Genomic DNA, 17,918 nt, shown 5'->3' with positions numbered 1-17,918 from the left:
GTGAGGGGCTGTCTAGATTGGGTTGGCCTGTGGGTATGTTTGCAAGGCATTTTCTCAATTGGGACAACTGATGACCCACTCTGAATGTGAATGGCACCATTTCAGAGTTTGGACAATGCAATGGAGATCTGAGAACACATCCCTGGCTCTCCACTTGACGATGGATGTGACTAAGTCCCTCAAGCTCCTGCCTCCCTCCATGCCTCTGCTGCCCCAGTGGACTGTGACGTGGAATTGTGAGCCATATGAACTGTTTCTTCCTGCAGCACCAGGGGACCTCTGCCTCTTGCCTATTGTGATGGCAAGGTCTGGTTGGAACACAATTTCCATTTCTTCTAGAAATTCACTAAGGAATGCTACTGCTGGGATAGACACATATTGTGTTTATACTTTTGGTCTGGGCTCAATACCAGGTCCTTGCAAGCCTAGCGGCAAGCACTCTAGCCCTGAGCGGCATCCCAGCCTGCCTGGCTGGACACTCGATGTTTTACTCATGGAAGGCTTTCTTCTGCTTCCTACTTCTTCATGGGTATGGAGCAAATGAGACCTGGAAGGAGACATAGGGCAGTGATTTTTTTTTTTTTTAAAGACTTGGACTTCAGAAGATACTGAAGCCCTCATCACATCCTCTTTTCCCAAGCAGAAAGACTTGTCAGGGTCAAGACCGATACGTCAGCTTTGTGCCAAGGTCACCTCTACCAACTACCGACATCGGGAATCACCAGGCAATCCATCCCCGCTAGTCTGGATTCCTCTCCAGTTACCCCAGCACACAGGTATGCACGGCCTCATGGTCTATGTGGGCGATGCTCCCTCCCTGGCAGCTCTGGTCCCTGGGTGTTCTTCCTCACGGGCAGTCATTCTGTCCACAGGCCCCCGGTTCCCCCCCACACCTAGACACCATGACCTTCTGCTTGCTTGAGCTACAGGTGGCTGAGGCCCCAGGACCATCGCTGAGGTAGAGTTCTTTGCAGAAACAAGAACCGCTAAGTTCTTTATAGCATGTTACACACACCCCTCCACCGTAAACAAACTCTAAAGAGGAAATGACAAAGTGTCATTTGTTTGTGTTTGGTTGCTGGCTGGGTTTCTCATTGCTGACAGGCAGCCAGACATCAGGAAGACAATTCTGAGGTGAGACCTGCACTCAAACCAGTGTCCCTCCTTAGCTGGGTCTGACCTTCATAAAGCTGGTTACTATTGGTGTGTCACGATCGCCAAACTGACCAGAATAAAAGGTTCCAGCTGCCTCAAAGGCTTACTGTGGAGATGGGGTGAGGGGTCCAGAGAAGCACCCTGTAGCATGTTAGCCATACAAGAACCCTGGACAGCATGCTATGCCCTAAAGAACACAAAGACAGGGCATACATTCCCCATTTTTAATAGATGTCTGGCAAGCAAAAATCTTTCCAAGAATCGAGTCTCTGTGTAGAAAGAATGATGCCACTGATGTGAGAAAAAACGAAAACCAATGGCAGGGCTGAAGCAAGATGGTGCTGTGGTCTCTGATCATTGGGGAGAGACCCCAGTGTGAACTGTGACCAGGTCACATTCTAGTCCTGCCATTGGGTATCCTGATGGAGATGACTGGGGCCCTGTGTACTGGACTTAGAGGGAAGGCTCCCACAGGAAACAGGACCCTGCTCTGAGGTGAGGTGGCTCCACTCGGAGGCAGGGATCTGGCCTGCAGCTGGCATGGTTTTGGCCACAGGAAGGAAGCCCAGTGGGACGGGAGGAGCTGAAGACAAGTGAAGCGGGTGGGCTTGGTGCTCTCTTCACCACAGCTCCCTCCTGCACCCTCCCGTCACTGTCATTTGTGCACAGCTGTACTACAGTTGTAGCCATGTCCAGGTTTGTAAGCACTTCAGGAGCAGTGGGGAGCCCGGCCAGTCCTCTAGAGGGAGCAAGTGAGTGAGCAGAAAACTCCTGAGGGTCTCGGCACCCTCTCCTTAGCAGTCTGCAGAATCAGGCACCAACTTCATTAGGGACAGCATCGAGTTTCCTCACATGTTGAACAGGACCCGTTAGTGACTGCTTAAAACAACAATGGCAGCCACCATTGGGTGCCTCACCACACCCTCTGCAGGGGTTCTATGTGTAGCATCTTTTCTGGAAGGGTTCCAGGCCTTGAGGGCAGCATGTACCTGCACATACAGGTTAGGGTTTATATCTGCAGCAGTGCGGCCTCCAGCATGGCCTATATATCCTCGGGCCTCTGCAAGGCAGAAACAGAAAGGAGGACTTCCCAAGCCCTGCCCACTGCAACAGCTCTGATGATCTGGCTAGCTGGCCTTCTTTCTGTCCACTTGCTGTGAGTCCCAGTGAAGAAAGAACCCAGGAGCAGACACAGTGGAAGGGCAGGGATGCACTGTTCAACCCTCAATGCCTCAAGGCCTCCGAGGACAGCGGAGCCACCAAAGCTGCAGCTACCTCCTGCTAGACACTGCTTCTTCTGGCCTTACCCATCCGGCCATGGCTTGTGGTGTTATAGACGGATAGAAGAAAAAGAAAGAGAGAAGGGAATAGACAGGTTTAAATGATGTAACCACCTTCGAGATCCTGACCATCTACTCAGCTCCAGGGTACAAGCAGCTTTCTGGCCTCCAACTGACTTTGTCACCTTGGGATAGCTGTCCCTGGGAAACCCCGAGAGGAAAAGCAAGGCTCAGGAAATGAAGCAGCATTACTTAGTGAACAGTGACTAAGCTGGAGCCAGTCCCATTCCACATACGGTATTTCCAGTGTTTCCCCTCCCCAGAGGAGGGAGGTCAGGCAGTGAGTGATGCTTCTTCCCCATGGACTTAACCCAGTCTGGATAGCATTGGCTGCCACTTCCCCCATCCCCTGCCCCCGAGCTGTTCCATGCCCACACCTGCCCCAAAGGACTAGCTTCTGTCCTCTGGGATCACCCACGTGGAACCTGAAGGTCACTGATAACTTAGTCCTTGGTTTACCACACACATTATATCATACATCCTGACTTGGCACCCACAGCCTGGCTTGTCAAGGGCTATGGGAGACTCTGTGCTCTCAGAGCCAAGTGGTAAGACTCCGTCTACACAAGAGTCCACTACAGCACAAGTACTACCAGGGTTGTTCTGGTGGAGGAGACAGTGAATGGTGCGATATATAACGTGGCAGTTTGGGGCAGCATGTTGGACCTGGCATCGTGTGAAGGGGTATTGAGGCTCAGAGTGTTCACACTGAGGTCACAGCATAGAGGCTACATACAGGGACTGTTGCCAGGGGCTCTGGTGTTGCTGGCACTGCTCTCGAAGGAAGAGTGGAAGTTGTGAATGGTTTCCTGTAGAATCTGCCTCTCACGCCCCTGTGGACAGAACAGAAACACACACAGAAAGTCCTGTTAGATCTGAGGCCATTCATTCAACTGACTGTGGTTGAGGCTCATTGCACTCTTAAAAAACTGAGTGTTCAGGACTGAGTCAAAAGCTCTCGGTACCCATAGTGGCAGCTGCTGGTGAAGGAAGACCTCAGGGTGCAGGAGTCTTGTCCCTGTATGAGGTATGACTGGGGGCCCCACCTGGCTGGTGGGAAATCTCCTTACTTGCCCAATATTAGGAACACAATGGGATCCCACAACAAAGCCCCAAGCCTCTTCCACCCATTCTGAACTGGGAAATGGTAGATGTGGCTGCTTCCTTAGCCCCTAGAACAGCCCCACGGAACGCCCAGGGAGAGGCAGCAATAGACACAGACAGACACACACAGGTTAAATGTGGATTAAAACCCAACAGCTTGGGTTCAAATCCCACCTGTCCCTTTTGCCTCTCCACCTCTCTGGGCCTCAGTTTCCTCATCTGTAGTTGGGACAAATACGTAGTAGTTCAGCAGGTAGGACCCATCATGGGACACATGGGACACTGTGTGGGAAGCAGGTGGGTCCTGACAGGGAACAGCACAGTCAGACTGTATGTTCTAAATTACGAACAGATATGGTCAAAACTTACATTAAGTTAGAAGTATATTATCAGTTGGGCCTGTTGGTACACCCCTTTCATCCCAGCACTCAGGAGGCAGAGGCAGGCAGATCTCTGAGTTCAAGGGCAGTCTGATCTACATAGCAAGTTCTAGGATAGCTAGAGTTAAAAGGCCTGTCTAAAAAAGGGGGTGGGTAATTATCTTTGGAAGATTGTTCTTTGTGAAAGAAAGTGCCTGTGGAGAAAGGCCAGAGTTCAAAGGTTCTTTTCGTTCACTTCATAAACTTGTACCAGCTAGAGGAGTCTCCCTCTGAAGCCTTGAGCAGAGCCCTACTGTGCTGACAGGAGAGTAAGAACTGTCCGTTCTGCCACCCTTGAGATGACCTTAAACAATCGCTAATATCAGCAGGAAGGCATGGCCGCACGGCAGAAAGCTGTGCAGTAAGGACCAAGCACAGATGTGGGCAGAGGAACCAGCAGCCTTATTCCACCAGTGACAAGCAATGGCATCCAGGTCTGGCCTCCTTCCCCTAAGCAGTATCTGTGAAATGGGATAATGCAATCTACCAGGGTAGCAGAGAACATGTCATCTGATTTTAAGTACCACTTTAGCCTCAATCCCCTGAGAAGGAGGTCAGAGACAGGCAGGGCCCAGAGTTCTCTGTCTCCTCACCTCAGGAGGGTGCCATTGATCCAACCCACCATCACTTTCCCCCTAAGTCCCAGGATCCAAGTTCAGTCTGTAGTGCCCACTTGGTGGAGGATAAGACTGAGTCCTGCAAGTTGTTCTCTGACCTCCACATGTACTCTGTAACATGAATAGTTACACACACACACACACACACACACACACACGCACATATGCACGCATGTGTGTATACATGCATATTCACATGTAAAACACCAGTGCTTAATGCTGACAAGGCTTCCAGGGAAGGGGAACTCACATCCATAGCTAGTGGTACACCCATGGTACTTTCTGGAAAGACATTCAGGATGACACGCATGTACTATGGCCTGACACTTTGTAGACATCTATCCAGATGACACTGGGGGCTTCAGATGCAGCTGTCTGCTGCATCCACAAGTGGGTAGCGATGTTCCAACAAGCAGGGGTTTTAGAAAACAATTTTAGCACACCTGTGTAAATTTACGTCAGCAAGGACTCTGCTCCACAGTGACACATGCCTGTCATCCTAGCACTCCGAAGGCTGAGGCAGGGGGACCCTGAATACAGCAAGGCTCCATGTAAAACACACACAAAAAAAAAAACCCAAGAGCATTCTTGGTGCCACGGGTAACTGCATAGATTCCATGCTAACCAAAGAAAATCAGATATAGAATTATACATCCAAATTTATCTCAGTCATTTTTTTTTCCCTAAGAGCCACTGGACACAAGACACTGCAGAGTGATTTGCCCCAAAGTGAACAGTGTTGGCCTCCAAGTGAGGGAGCATGATTTCTTGCAAAAATCCTTAATCATTTTTATACTGTACAAACTTAGTTTTGTTTTGTTTTTTAATCACACAAAGAAGCACCGGCGTGGAACCCAGGAAGGGGGAGCTGCGACAAGGAGCTTTGACAAGCTTCTGCTGAGCCTTCTGTAACACACAACCCATGGGGATCCATGGACCTAGCAGCAGACTCAGGCTCACGCTCGCTGTGGAGACCTGGCTGGCGGACAGAGGATCTGTAGCACTTTACTAAATGGTGTCATTAGGCTGATAACACACATTTAACATGCATTCCTTGCTCAAGGCTGGCCTGAACCTGTTAAGCAGGTAAGGAGGACCTTCAACTCCTGATTTTGCTTTTCCTGGACAAGGCTCTCCTGTATCTCAGGTTGGCCTTAGACTTGCTATCTTGGTGAGGATAGCCTTGATCCTCTGGCCTCCCTGGCCTGAGTGTTGAGACTACAGGCCTGCACCACCATAGGCACTGTCTTACGCGGTGCTGGGAGTCAAACTCGAGACTTCATGAACGCGAGGTGAGCATTGTATCAACTGAACCACATCCTTAGCCCTCACTTGAAAACAGAAAGATCTAGGTTACAGTGCTGAAGTGTTTCTTTGAGTAAGAGGACACATAACAGAAAGAAATCCCCATTCCTCTCTGCAAAGCCCATTCATGGTCACATTCCACTGCAGTCCCCGCCCTTCCCCCCCCCCCCCCCCCCCCCGCCCCAGCGTTTTTCTGTGTAGCCCTGGCAGTCCTGGAACTCACTCTGTAGACCAGGCTGGCCTCCACTGCAGTTTTAAAGAGTGCTTCTTTATGGAAGAGAAGATGGGTCAGCATTTGGAGTACCAGCTGCTTTCCCAGAGGACACTGGTTGAATTCCCAGTACCAGCAAGTCACTTAAAACCTTAACTCCTGTCTTGGGAATCTGATGCCCTCTTCTGGCTGCTTTGGGTACTGCATGCAAGTGATATACAAGCATACATGCTGACCAAACACTCATATGCATAAAAATTAATTTAAAAAATAATAAAGTGTCCTTCTAGACCTACTCAGTTGATTCTATACCTCTTCTATCATGCTGTGGACCGAGGAAGCAAGAAGCATAGACCTCCCCTTGGCATCTCAGAGATGCAGCCTGCAGCATCTTTTTATTCTCTTTACTGAGCTATGTATCAAAAAGAACAGCCTGATAATCAAGAGAAGTTCATGCTCAGCCTCAGTGAGGAGCTGGAGTCCCCAAACAGGGCCAGGCAGATTCTGCCCAGAGTAGCCAGGTCCAGTGTTGCAGGCTGGGAACTAAGAGCTGTATCCGGCCCGGGAGTTGTGCTCCAGCTACTCGGTCATGCTAAGGAGCAGAGCAGGGAGTGCAGCTGGAGCCTTTCATGGCATTAAATGTCTCCCATCACAACTTCCTCTCAGACACTGTGGCACTGACCCTTACCAGTGGACTGTGCCTGGGCTCCAGGGCCTTCTCCCAGGACCGACTCAGGCAGATCACCTGGCAGGGGGAAGGACACAAGGTGCCCTTGGCCCAGCATCTCAGGTACTCAGGGGCTTCTCTCCACGCATGTTCCACGGAGGATCACCTAGCTGGCCCACCGTTCTGCTTGTGAAGAGCCATACTCAGCACAGAATACAGAGCCTGTGCTAACCAGGGGCCAGGAGCCAGCCAACCTGGTACAGAACAGAAGGTCCTGTTCTGCAGTCCTGGGAAATGCCCTTGGGGTGTCTGTGGCTATTCTGTCATCTATTCTGTTGAGGACAGTCCCCTCTACTGAGGACATTTGTCTCCCTGGACCAAGGAGCTCACAGCCTCACAGGGTAGAGGAGGTCACAGTGGCATTACCCACTGCCATCTCCCATGCCACCTCCTGTGGTGCCAGCTCCCTGCCTGTCCTTATCATCCACATGAGAACATTCTCTGGTTCTCTTCCTGAACTGGTCTAAGCTGGCTTTCCTGCCATCCTTTCTTTAGCCATATGTCCACCCTTAAGCCTAGTAGGAAAGTAGAAACCCCAACCCACAGCCCCCACCACACTGACACTTTTCAAGATCCTGCCCTCCCTCCCCTGGGTTATTCCACTGTCCCAGCCTTTGTCTGTGCCCTCTGGCTTCCCCATGCTGCTTTCCGTGGCCTGGTCTGTTCCTGTCTTCTGCTCCCTTACCCAGTGCCTCCCATCAGGTCTCCCCCCACCCCTTTCTCAGGAAGGTCTCCACAGGCCCTGCCTAGGGAGACGCCACTCTACATAGAGGACAGAGCATGCCATGTCTCCCCTCTCCCACGTGTACATGCGGCTTAGTGCTCAGACCTATGGTGACACCAAGTCTAAGTTTCAGTCCAGCCTCTGCCTCTCACTGGCTGTGTGACCGTGCACAGATTCCTCCACCACTGTGCGTGGGGGCTGTGTGGTGTCTATGGCACAGTGCTGGTCACAGAGATGCTCTCAGCACTCACGTGGTACCCAGGACAACACAGTCTTTGCCGTGAATAAGTCAATGCTTCAGAGCCTTCTGTGAGGGTTTGGTGGACTAGCCAAGGGCTTCTGCTCTGGTCTGTAGCTGACACTCTTCCTAACCGTGGAGACGCGTCTCCAGCCTGTGCCTCCCCAGTCTTCACATTTGAGAGGCAGAGCAGGAGCCTTGCTGGGCTGGAAGTCAAGGATGACCACCTGACTCTGGGCTGGGCTCCCCTGCCTACCCAATGCCCAGGTAAGACACTTTCAGAGACTCTAGAGTAGACCAGGACAATGGCAGCCTGCATGGTGCTCCCTCACTCACACAGGGTCACCTAACAGAAGCAACAGCAGCCAGTATCCCAGACCTAGCTATACAAAGAGGAGGAGGGCGAGAGGCCCTGGGTTCAGCTCCTGCCTTAGATGCCGAACATGGAAGCCAGACAGGGTCAAGTCTAGGAGTCTCTACTCCCTTGCCAGGCAGCTGTGCCAACTCCGGCCTTATCAGGGCCAAGTAAGACATGTTTGCTGATTTCCTTGCAGATGATAAAAGACAGCATGAATATTTTTTTGCTTGGGCACTGTTCATCTGTTCACCATTGCAGGGCACAATCCCCATGGCAAAGAAGAAACCTGAAGCCTGGTCATGCTCCTGTCTCACCTCACATAGTGTAGCCAACCAGGGCTACATGAAGCCAAACCATGAAGAAAAAGGAACAAGGAAAAGCCAGTCTATACTACCCTGACACCACGCTACTGTTGCACAAGTGAGAAGCTGTGTGGCAAGGATGGAGAAAAACACTAGGTAAGAAACATCCCAGCTGCTGAGGTGCTTAATGGGAAAGGGGCAGGAGGAGCAGGGGTCTGAGCAGCCTGTCAGCAGCCAGGCAGTGTTTGTGTGGTGTGTGCCTTGTGTGTGTGTGGGGGCGGGGGGGGGGGGGCACTGCTGATATTCACTTTTAAAGGCAATGAAATGTAACACCAGACATCGATGTGGGACATAGAACAAATGATGGCCTTGTGGGTCAGGGATCTTCCAGACGGGACAGCTCAGTCAACAACCCTGTACTGAGGACAGGACAGGAAGGCCCAGAGAGGGAATGGCCTGTCCTGAGACTCCTCCCACACTCAGTGTGATCCCAGGGCTCTCATTCCACAGTGTTGCCAGAGGCAACACTCATCCCTAAGGGTTGAAAGCACCCAAGGAATTACGGAGGTAGACTGCAGAAGCTGCAACCTGTGGAGAGAGGCACCTGTACAGGGGACAGACTGCATGGAGAAGGCAGCCGGCTCTCAGTCACAAGGAGTGTGCAAGCAGGCCAATTCTGTCGCCAGCCAGAGGAGACTTAGAGGGACCGTCATGGGGACTCTGGTGATGTTCAGCATGTGAACAACACAGGGGTAAGCTGGAAAACTGTACCTTGCCCGCATTCAGCTCGGAGATGGCTGCCAGGATCTGTTGCCGGGAACCATCTGTCTTAATCCCCAGCTCCTGAAGGTCACCGTCGGTGAGTGTGAGGAAGGCTTCCATGTCCACCTGGGGAGAGAGGGACTTGCCACTGTCTGTGGGACACCATCCCCTACTGTACATGGGCCACACAGAGGGGCCACTGAGGCTTCTGTGAACCCACTATGACTCACTACTTCCAAGCCTGGCTGGACACTTCAAGACTAATGGTTCACAGCCTAGCCCTGTGCTTCCCAACAGAGGCACAGTGGGAAGATTTAAAAGGAATAGATGGAAGTCTTGGGGACTGAAGACTTCAATGTTCTGAAGGACTCAATGTTCTACCACTAGGAAGGGAATCCCCATGTGACTGCATGTAGCAATACAGAGTGCATGGGACTGCTCTCCGCATGTCCCCCTACAGGATGAGAGGTGCACACTGAGGAAAGACAGCCTGAGAGACAAGCAGGGGCAGGACAGGAGAAAAGAACCATGGAGAGCCAAGGCAGAGATGTGTGCAACTGTACCCCTTGTCCTTTGCAGGTGACACGCTGCCAGCTCTGATGGCCTGCCTACATGTCAAGAAGAAATGGCCTTGCTCTAGGACAGAGGCTAATAGGCTTCCCATCTCAGGACGTTGGGGCTGGGATATTGTCAAAGTGGCCCAGGCGAAGACATCCTACCATCCTGCATGTGAACAGCAACAGTCTGAAACCCAGTAGAGCAGGAACAGGCTCCCACACCCAACAAATCCAGTCCTATCCACCCAGCCCTGCACACACAGTGCGGTTGTGATGACTAGAGCTTCAGAGCCACACTAGACTTTGGGAATAAGGGCCCAGAGCTCACGAAATAGAAGCGAGGTACACTCTGAGACGTGTTCTGTGGACACCTCAACGAAGAGCAGGCAGCAGCCAGGAATCAGGAAACAGCTCTTGGAAACATGGAAAGTTCTGTGGAAGTTTCAAAGGCCAAGGAGACAGACAGGACAGGACAGGACAGGACAGGACAGGACAGGACAGGACAGGACAGGACAGGAAGAAAACTGAGGAGGAAGGCTGTGCACACATCTGTCTCTACAGCTTCCCCTGCATCTCCAGCTTGGAGGGGGATGATGAGTGACAGCAGCTTTTTATGTGCCAAGCTGTCACTAGAGAATCCTACACCATCGATCACAGCCCAGGGCTGGTGGCCTGCAGGGCATTTTATTTGGTTAATACAATGAATTTTTAAATGTTATTAATATATAACCCATCTGCTCTACAATTCACCATGTACAGCTGTGTTTAAAGTATGTAATTAAATTAGTACACTTGGTGTCAGAACTTTGCTTCTGGGGGCAAGGTCTCACGTATCCCAGGATGACCTTGAACTTCCAGCCTCCTGAGTGCTGGGTTGTGTGCACATCCATACCTGTTTTGACCAGTGTTGGGAATTGAACCTAAGACTTGGGACATGCTTGGTAATTGTCTGTCACCAGAACTACCCCCTACTCCCCGCCCCTAACCCCGCCCCAGCCTAGTTTTAGAACATTTTCATCCCCTACAAGGAACGGCAATCCTCAGCGGTCTGGGGGCTAAGATGACAGGCATGAGCCACCATGCCCAGCTGAACCGTGATTTTCAAATCGTATAGAACAGTAACTCAGATGACCAATGACACTGTTCCTAGATATTTCTCAGGTTTACACATGGCTTGTTTGCAACCCATGCAACAAAACTGTTTACAACACAGGGAAGAGCTCACAGCTACAGACTTCATAGCAAGGGAGAACGCTCAGGCCCTGTGCCACTGGGAGGGACTCAGATGCAGGTGGACAGGTGGACAGAGGGCGGTTACGTGTGAAAGCCCATGCTTTAATGAACGGCACCCTGGAACAACATTCTTACCTCTTGCTCCTCGAAGATGGGCTGGTATTTCTCAAGCGATAACTTCTTAAGGATTCCAGTCAGCTCATCTTCATGAGAAAGAGATGGGATTTTTTAAAAATGCATTTTGGCTTTGGTAAAACACAGAGAGTGAGTAGGTGGGTCTCACACTTCTCTAAGATGTGGTTATCTAGTAAGATTCCCCCCAAGAAACCCCAGGCCAGAAAGATACGTCGGCTGACCCCCATGGCTGAGGCTACGTGCTCAGCCAGACCCTTCCCCTAGGGCAGGCCCTCAGCTCTCCAGAAAGCCCAGATCAGTCTGAAGAGGCCTGGACTGATGGTCGTGGGGCGGCAGGAAGTAGATTCTGGAAGTTCCAGCTACTGGGAATAAAACCCGCCTGTGCAAGAGTGTACACTCCATGCCACGGCTAAGGCTGGAAGTCCTCAGTTGGTCTGAGAACGGCAGAGAACAGGCAGACACTGCAGACAAGGCTCAGATGCATGGAGCCCATGGCCTCCCCAGTGCAGCCAGAAGGACCCAGATGAGAGTACGGAGTTGGACAAGTACAGCACAGAGAGTACAGCAGGACAAGGAGAGGACATGAAACAGTGTCTGTGACTAGAAGAAATGCAAGGTTATGCTCAACAGGGACATATCAGACTAGACACCAAACAGAGGACACACAGGTTGACAGCCAAAGCAGAAAGGGTGGATGGAGCAGGGTAGAATAAGATGCTGATCAACAAAGGGTGGCCAGGGCATCCCTGAGACATCTGACAATAAACGAAGGAACAACCTCTGCAGATATCTAAGGGCCGGGCATGAGGCAGCATTCGGGGAGTGTGAGCAGCAGGTGCAAAGGTCCTGAGGTGGCGAGTAAGTTCTAAGAAGATAGTGGAGACTGGGTTTCTTCCTTCACTCCCTCAGCAGTGAGTACCAGTGTGGCTATGGCATGCTGAGAATTCATGAGTAGGCAGGACCCTGTGACCTGGACCCCTGGGGCATTTGCTAAGACCCACTGAGAAGGAGCACAGTTAGTGCTCCTTCTGCTGGGTGGCAAAGTCAGCAAAAGAAGAAAGATGCCCAAAGCTGTTGGCTAGTACCAAAGCCCTACCGAGATCTGCAGAAAACATACTTGAAGGCCCCAGATCCACACACACCTGAAGCTTGCTCCAAACATCCATTTTAGGAGCCAATTAATTTCTTTTCTTAAGTTGACCTGTGCGGTGCACAGGGAGAGGGAGCAAGTGGGTTTGGATGGGCCTTCCACAGGTGTCTGCCTATCAGCAGAACGGCCTACACTCAAATCCCACTTGAGTGCACTTATGTCCAGAGAACGGAAGGGATGTGTGCCATCGGCTGGTACCTTGAGGCTCTATGCTGCCAGGTCACTGTGGTGGAGGAACAGGCAGGGATTTGGGACCCCTGGGGACTCACCCTCATCGGTGATGGTGCCACTGCTGGAGCCCCCACTGCTCTTAGACTGCCGGTGGGATGAAGAGGAAGACACCGAGGACTCTGCAGTGTGGCCCTTGGGAGAGGGGGAGGGCGTGAGGGTGGGGGAGGTGCTTTTAGAGGTAGCAGAAGCTCCAGAGGGAGGGCGTTTGCTGGGGTCCAGTTTCTGCATAGGGCATAAAACAAAAATTGAAGTCATCAGCCGGTGGGGGAAGGGGATGAGGATGGGTGCTGTATCTTGGGGCATGGCAATACCTAGTCAACAGCACATCTGGCTGGGACTGTGATGGAGTATCAGAGATTCAGACACAAAGCAGCATGGACGGATGGATGGCCAGGAAGCCTGGGCTTGGGTGCCACTCTGTTGCTGCCACGAGGTGTAAGGTTCACACTTAAACAATACTGAGCCTCCCGTGTCTCCAGAGAATTGAGCTTCTTGGATTTACCAGTGTTCCAGCTTTCAACCTACAGATTCTACACGTTTTACTAAATTTAAACACATTTCATTTTCATATAATCTTATGTAAATGGTATTTATAAAATGTCAAATTAAAAATTCTAATTGTTGGGGCTGGAGAGATGGCTCGGTGGTTAAGCGCACTTGTTGCTCTTGCAGAGGACCCAGGTTCAGTTCCCAGCACCCACATGGCATCGAAGAACCATCACTAACCCGGGTGTCCCAATATCTCTTCTGACTTCTGGGCACTTGTGAACACACATGGTATAGACACACATACGCACACAGAATGCTCATATATACAAAATAAAGCTAACTTTAAAAAAACTCGAGTTGTTTGCTATTGGTATAAAAAAATTCAGCTGACCTCATATTATTCTCTGAGCGACAGCTTAGCCTGTGGCCTCCTATTCTGACCTTGCTAAACTAGTTTCTTACCCATGAGCATCTGCAGATTCCTTATGGTTTTCTTATGGTTTTCCTTATGGACAGGCATGCTGTCTAAGGGCAGAGCTAGGTTTCTTCCCTTCATGCCACTGACTTAGTCTCTGGCACAGGCTGTAAGCTGTAAGCACCCTCTGTATAACAGCATCCTGCTTCTCCATCAGGGGAGCGTGTGGTCTTTACCAGCAACTGTGATCCTGCTTACGCTATACTTACTTTAAACCTGATTCAGGAGATTCCCTCTATAGCTGCTTTGTGTTTTAGCTTCTGTGCACCACAGGCATGCTGGGTGTCTTCTAAAGCCAGAAGAGGACATCAGATCCTCTGGGTCTGGAGTTACAGATGTTGTAAGTCACTATGAGGGTGATGAGAATCAAACCTGGGTCCTCTGGGAGGACCACTGAGCCATCTCTCCAGCTCCTGGATTCTGATGTTATGTGCTTTTTCTGCATTTCTTCTTTCATTTGCTGTATGTGTGCCATAGTTATTGATTTTCTAATGCTGAATCTAACGTGCATAATGAACCCATCGGTTGGCAGAGGTTTAATTTACATCCATCACTGGACTTGACTGTGTGGAAGATTCCAGAATTAATTAGGACTACCAGTGCTACATTCTTTCTTGCAGTATCATAAAAATCCACCTTGCTCCCAATTTTAGAGGACAGAGGAACAATATAGCAAAACACAGGGACACAGGGTCATTAAGATACAATAATCACCAAGCATGGTGCTGCATGTCTTTAATTTTAGCACTGCGGAGGCAGAGGCAGAAGGATCTCTGTGAGTTTGAGGCCAGCCTGGTCTATATAGTGAGCTCCTGTCTCAAAACAAACAAACAAAACCCCATAACAGTGCCAAACGTCTGTGAAACTTTAAGTGAGGAGGAAAGTGACAGACCTGGAAAGAGAAATTACCTGGCCCTCTTACAGTTACAGATGTTACCACGCCTCTAAGTGACTGGTAGAGTCATTGAATCAAGATACAGAACATATGGACCCCGCCACCCACCAACCATACCAGAGTGACATTCACAGAGCCTCATTCCCAAAGGCAGCAAGAGAGCACATGCTTTTCTTAAGTGGCCATGGGCTGCTCACACTCAAGGGCATAAGATAGACCTTGACACACTTACAGGAGGGAAACAGAACAACTACGGCAGAGCTGGACTATTCTCAGTAATAGGAAGTTTCTCGGAAAAACCTCAAATGACTGAAAAAATTAAAACAAGAACAACTAGCCATGGGTCAGGAAAGAAGCTCAGATTTAGCTGCTGATCAAAGGTTCCCAGCTGAGCGCACCCCGAGCCCTCGCTCTGGGGTGGGTGGAGAGGGGAGCTGAACCCTCCTACAGAGATGCGGAGGCAGCTCGCTCCCACTCACCCCTTCTGCCTTCCCAATGGTTCAGGCTTCCACGATTGGTGAACAAGTCAGAAGCCGGCCCCATGCATACCTCACCATAGTAGTGTGCTTCCTGCTTTAAAACAAAGGACAAAATCCAGATCTAGAAGGCTCCAGTTTTGAAGACTAATTTCTATTCTTCCCAAGGGAGCTGCTGAAAAGCACTGCATGTCTTCCTACTAGAGCACACAACAGAGAGCCCTTCAGTGTCCTCTGATTGAGGCAGTGGTTGCTAAGAGCCATGGCTGAGCCGGACTCTGCGGGCAGGAACCGATTCCCCAGACCCTATCCTGAGAGTTAGGGACAGAAGGAAGGCATGGAGAGTTATCCTACACCAAGCATCGGAGACCTTGGAGCTGGATCATTCTCCACCGACTGGCTCTGGGACACATCTTTTGTCAGCTAACTTCTTTTCATCAGGATAGACTTGTATGTTGTTACAGTTGACACGTGCAGCCCAGTGTGGTAACAGTTAACAGCTCACATGCCTGTTTCCAACATCAGTGACAGAACGCTAAATTATGATATTTAACAAAATTAATGAAACCATCCGAATAGAAGAGAACATTTTAGACAACAGAGGAGAAAACTATTCCAAAAGCCCTCAGCTAGTAGACTTATTTTAACAAGTAGCTGTGAGTGGCCAAGTAGAAAACGTGAAATGAGAAATACACCAATTATATAACTTTTTACATCTTATAAAGAAAATGCATCAAGATACCGGAGGAGTCTATAGCTGAACTCTAAAATAAACTTAATTATACAGGTCCTTCACATAAATAATTCTGAACATAACAGAAATAAACTCATGCGTTGGGGAGAAACTTCTGGAACTAAATTATAAAAGGAGCTTAAATTACAAGGTTTCGCTGTGCAAGAGAGTTGGGATAAGAAAGTTGTGGAGCCAGCAGTAGCTAGGCAGAAACAGACTATTTCTCACACATCTGCAAAAACACAAACCTAGAGACCTAGAGTTGGGGAGGGGGTAGTTCAGCAAGCTATGGTTTAATCCAGCAGGCTGCCCCTGTCCCGGTGTTAGCCCTCTGCTCTCAACAGAGAACAGTACAGACACAGGAAAGTGTGCACCAGAGCCCATTTAAGCACCCTACCTCCTCCTACCCCTGACACAGAGAAGAGGTAGATGAACATGGGCCTACAGGGACAGAGACCTCTGCAGGAAGTTAGGAGGGGTCATGGCTGCAATGCCAGTGAAGCACCCCCCCCAACCCCTGACACCCCAACTCTGCATGTGGGTCATGGGAAAACATTCTACAGATGTCACAGGCATCCAGAGAACAAGCACCTTGCTGCTGGAAGTGCCACTGGAAGAGCCACTGCCACTGCCCAGGAGGGTGGCTGGGAGTTCAGGTGGACTAGAGCCAGTCGCTGGCCCCATGGGACTGGACTGCTGGTGGGGCTTCTGCTCACACAAGCCAGCTGCTTTTTTCCTCTGAGCAGCGATCTGGGACAGGACACTGTCTACGCTGCCACCTGGGGAGACAAGAGACAGGAGTGAGCACTGTGGCAAGTCCTTCCTGCCTCGTGGTGGTCTGTGAGCTGTCTCAAGGTTCAGGCTTGTAAGAATTCTACACAAGGGCCCAAAGGGGCTGAGGGAGGGCTGAGTGCCATAGTGAGAAGCAGGGCAGGCAAGAGCTGGCTTGTCTTTACTCCTTCAGGGCCAGCACATGTAAATCCCTAACGCCACAGAACTCTGTGAGCATTGAGCGCTAAGCTTCTAACTGCACCCTAACTGCCATTTTTCCTCTCAGCTTCTCTATGTATACTGTAACCTGCAGAGGGGTTGGGACGGACACCTGGAGATATATATATATATATATATATATATATATATATATATATATATATATATATGCAGGCAGACACACATGGACACATATATACATGGATGAGCAGACACACACACGTACACGCACACGCACGCACGCACACATGTACTTAATTCCTGGGGCTGTACCCAGGAAGCCACTGGCAATGGTATTCATGGAGCAATACAGTTGGTAATTGCCGGCAGGTGAACCTGCCACCACTTCACATGGAACTGGAAGATGGAATGTACCGACTAGCTGGATGTAGTGGTGCAGACTAAGTACTGGGGAGGACTGAGGCAGGAGAATTCCAAGTTTAAGGCCTGCCTGAGCAACTCAGTGACAGCCAATCTCAATAAAAAGTGAAAAGTGAGGAGGGATATGACTCAATGGCAGCGTGTGAGCGACAGACTAACCTCACTAACTGTTGTTGGAGGTGGGGTTTTGTTTTGTTTGTTTTGTTTGTTTGTTTTCAAGATAGGGTTTCTCTGTGTAACCCTGACTGTCCTATAACTCTGTAAATCAGGCTGGCCTCAAACTCAGAGATCAGCCTGCCCCTGCCCCTGCCCCTGCCCCTGCCCCTGCCCCTGCCCCTGCCCCTGCCCCTGCCCCTGCCCCTGCCCCTGCCCCTGCCCCTGCCCCTGCCCCTGCCCCTGCCCCTGCCCCTGCCCCTGCCCCTGCCCCTGCCCCTGCCCCTGCCCCTGCCCCTGCCCCTGCCCCTGCCCCTGCCCCTGCCCCTGCCCCTGCCCCTGCCCCTGCCCCTGCCCCTGCCCCTGCCCCTGCCCCTGCCCCTGCCCCTGCCCCTGCCCCTGCCCCTGCCCCTGCCCCTGCCCCTGCCCCTGCCCCTGCCCCTGCCCCTGCCCCTGCCCCTGCCCCTGCCCCTGCCCCTGCCCCTGCCCCTGCCCCTGCCCCTGCCCCTGCCCCTGCCCCTGCCCCTGCCTTTCCCATGCTTGGGATTAAAGGCCTGCACCACCACGGCCAATACACTTATGTGCTTTAAAAGGCAAATACCTGACTCAGCCGTGGAGCCCAGCTACAGAGATCACCGAGCAAGCTTGAAAATATCACCTGGGGGCAGCAAGAGGACTCACCAGCAAACCAAATGACCTGAGGGCAATCCCTGGGACCCATGGCAGTAAGGTGAGAACTGACTCCTACAAGTTGTCCT

General features: G+C 50.9%; 1 protein-coding gene and 1 long non-coding RNA gene across 3 annotated transcripts in view; one reads left to right on the top strand and one right to left on the bottom strand.

The window, feature by feature from the left end:
* Nucleotides 1-1,365: 1,365 nt before the first annotated feature.
* The window catches only part of Anks6 (ankyrin repeat and sterile alpha motif domain containing 6), a 41,440-nt gene continuing 24,887 nt past the window's right edge, over nucleotides 1,366-17,918 (bottom strand). Inside the window, exons 11-16 of one of the 2 annotated variants that reach the window (XM_034504054.2) lie at nucleotides 16,228-16,415; nucleotides 12,607-12,790; nucleotides 11,188-11,255; nucleotides 9,272-9,388; nucleotides 3,232-3,328; nucleotides 1,366-2,476 (exon numbers count right to left, since the gene is read on the bottom strand). In XM_034504054.2, the coding sequence (XP_034359945.1) occupies nucleotides 2,427-2,476; nucleotides 3,232-3,328; nucleotides 9,272-9,388; nucleotides 11,188-11,255; nucleotides 12,607-12,790; nucleotides 16,228-16,415 (704 nt within the window). In that variant the 3' untranslated portion in view covers nucleotides 1,366-2,426. Of the gene's footprint in view, nucleotides 2,477-3,231; nucleotides 3,329-9,271; nucleotides 9,389-10,152; nucleotides 10,252-11,187; nucleotides 11,256-12,606; nucleotides 12,791-16,227; nucleotides 16,416-17,918 lie in introns of those variants that run through there. The other variant, XM_076935003.1, reaches the window with a different exon arrangement.
* LOC143442455 (uncharacterized) lies at nucleotides 9,222-10,623 on the top strand. Its single transcript, XR_013110690.1, has 2 exons — nucleotides 9,222-9,359; nucleotides 9,842-10,623. It is a non-coding gene; the product is annotated as an uncharacterized LOC143442455 (long non-coding RNA).

Source organism: Arvicanthis niloticus, chromosome 5 (genome assembly GCF_011762505.2).
Source record: "Arvicanthis niloticus isolate mArvNil1 chromosome 5, mArvNil1.pat.X, whole genome shotgun sequence".
Classification (NCBI taxonomy): domain Eukaryota; kingdom Metazoa; phylum Chordata; class Mammalia; order Rodentia; family Muridae; genus Arvicanthis; species Arvicanthis niloticus.
Note: the sequence above shows the minus strand (reverse complement) of the source record. Positions and strands in the feature narration are given on the sequence as shown.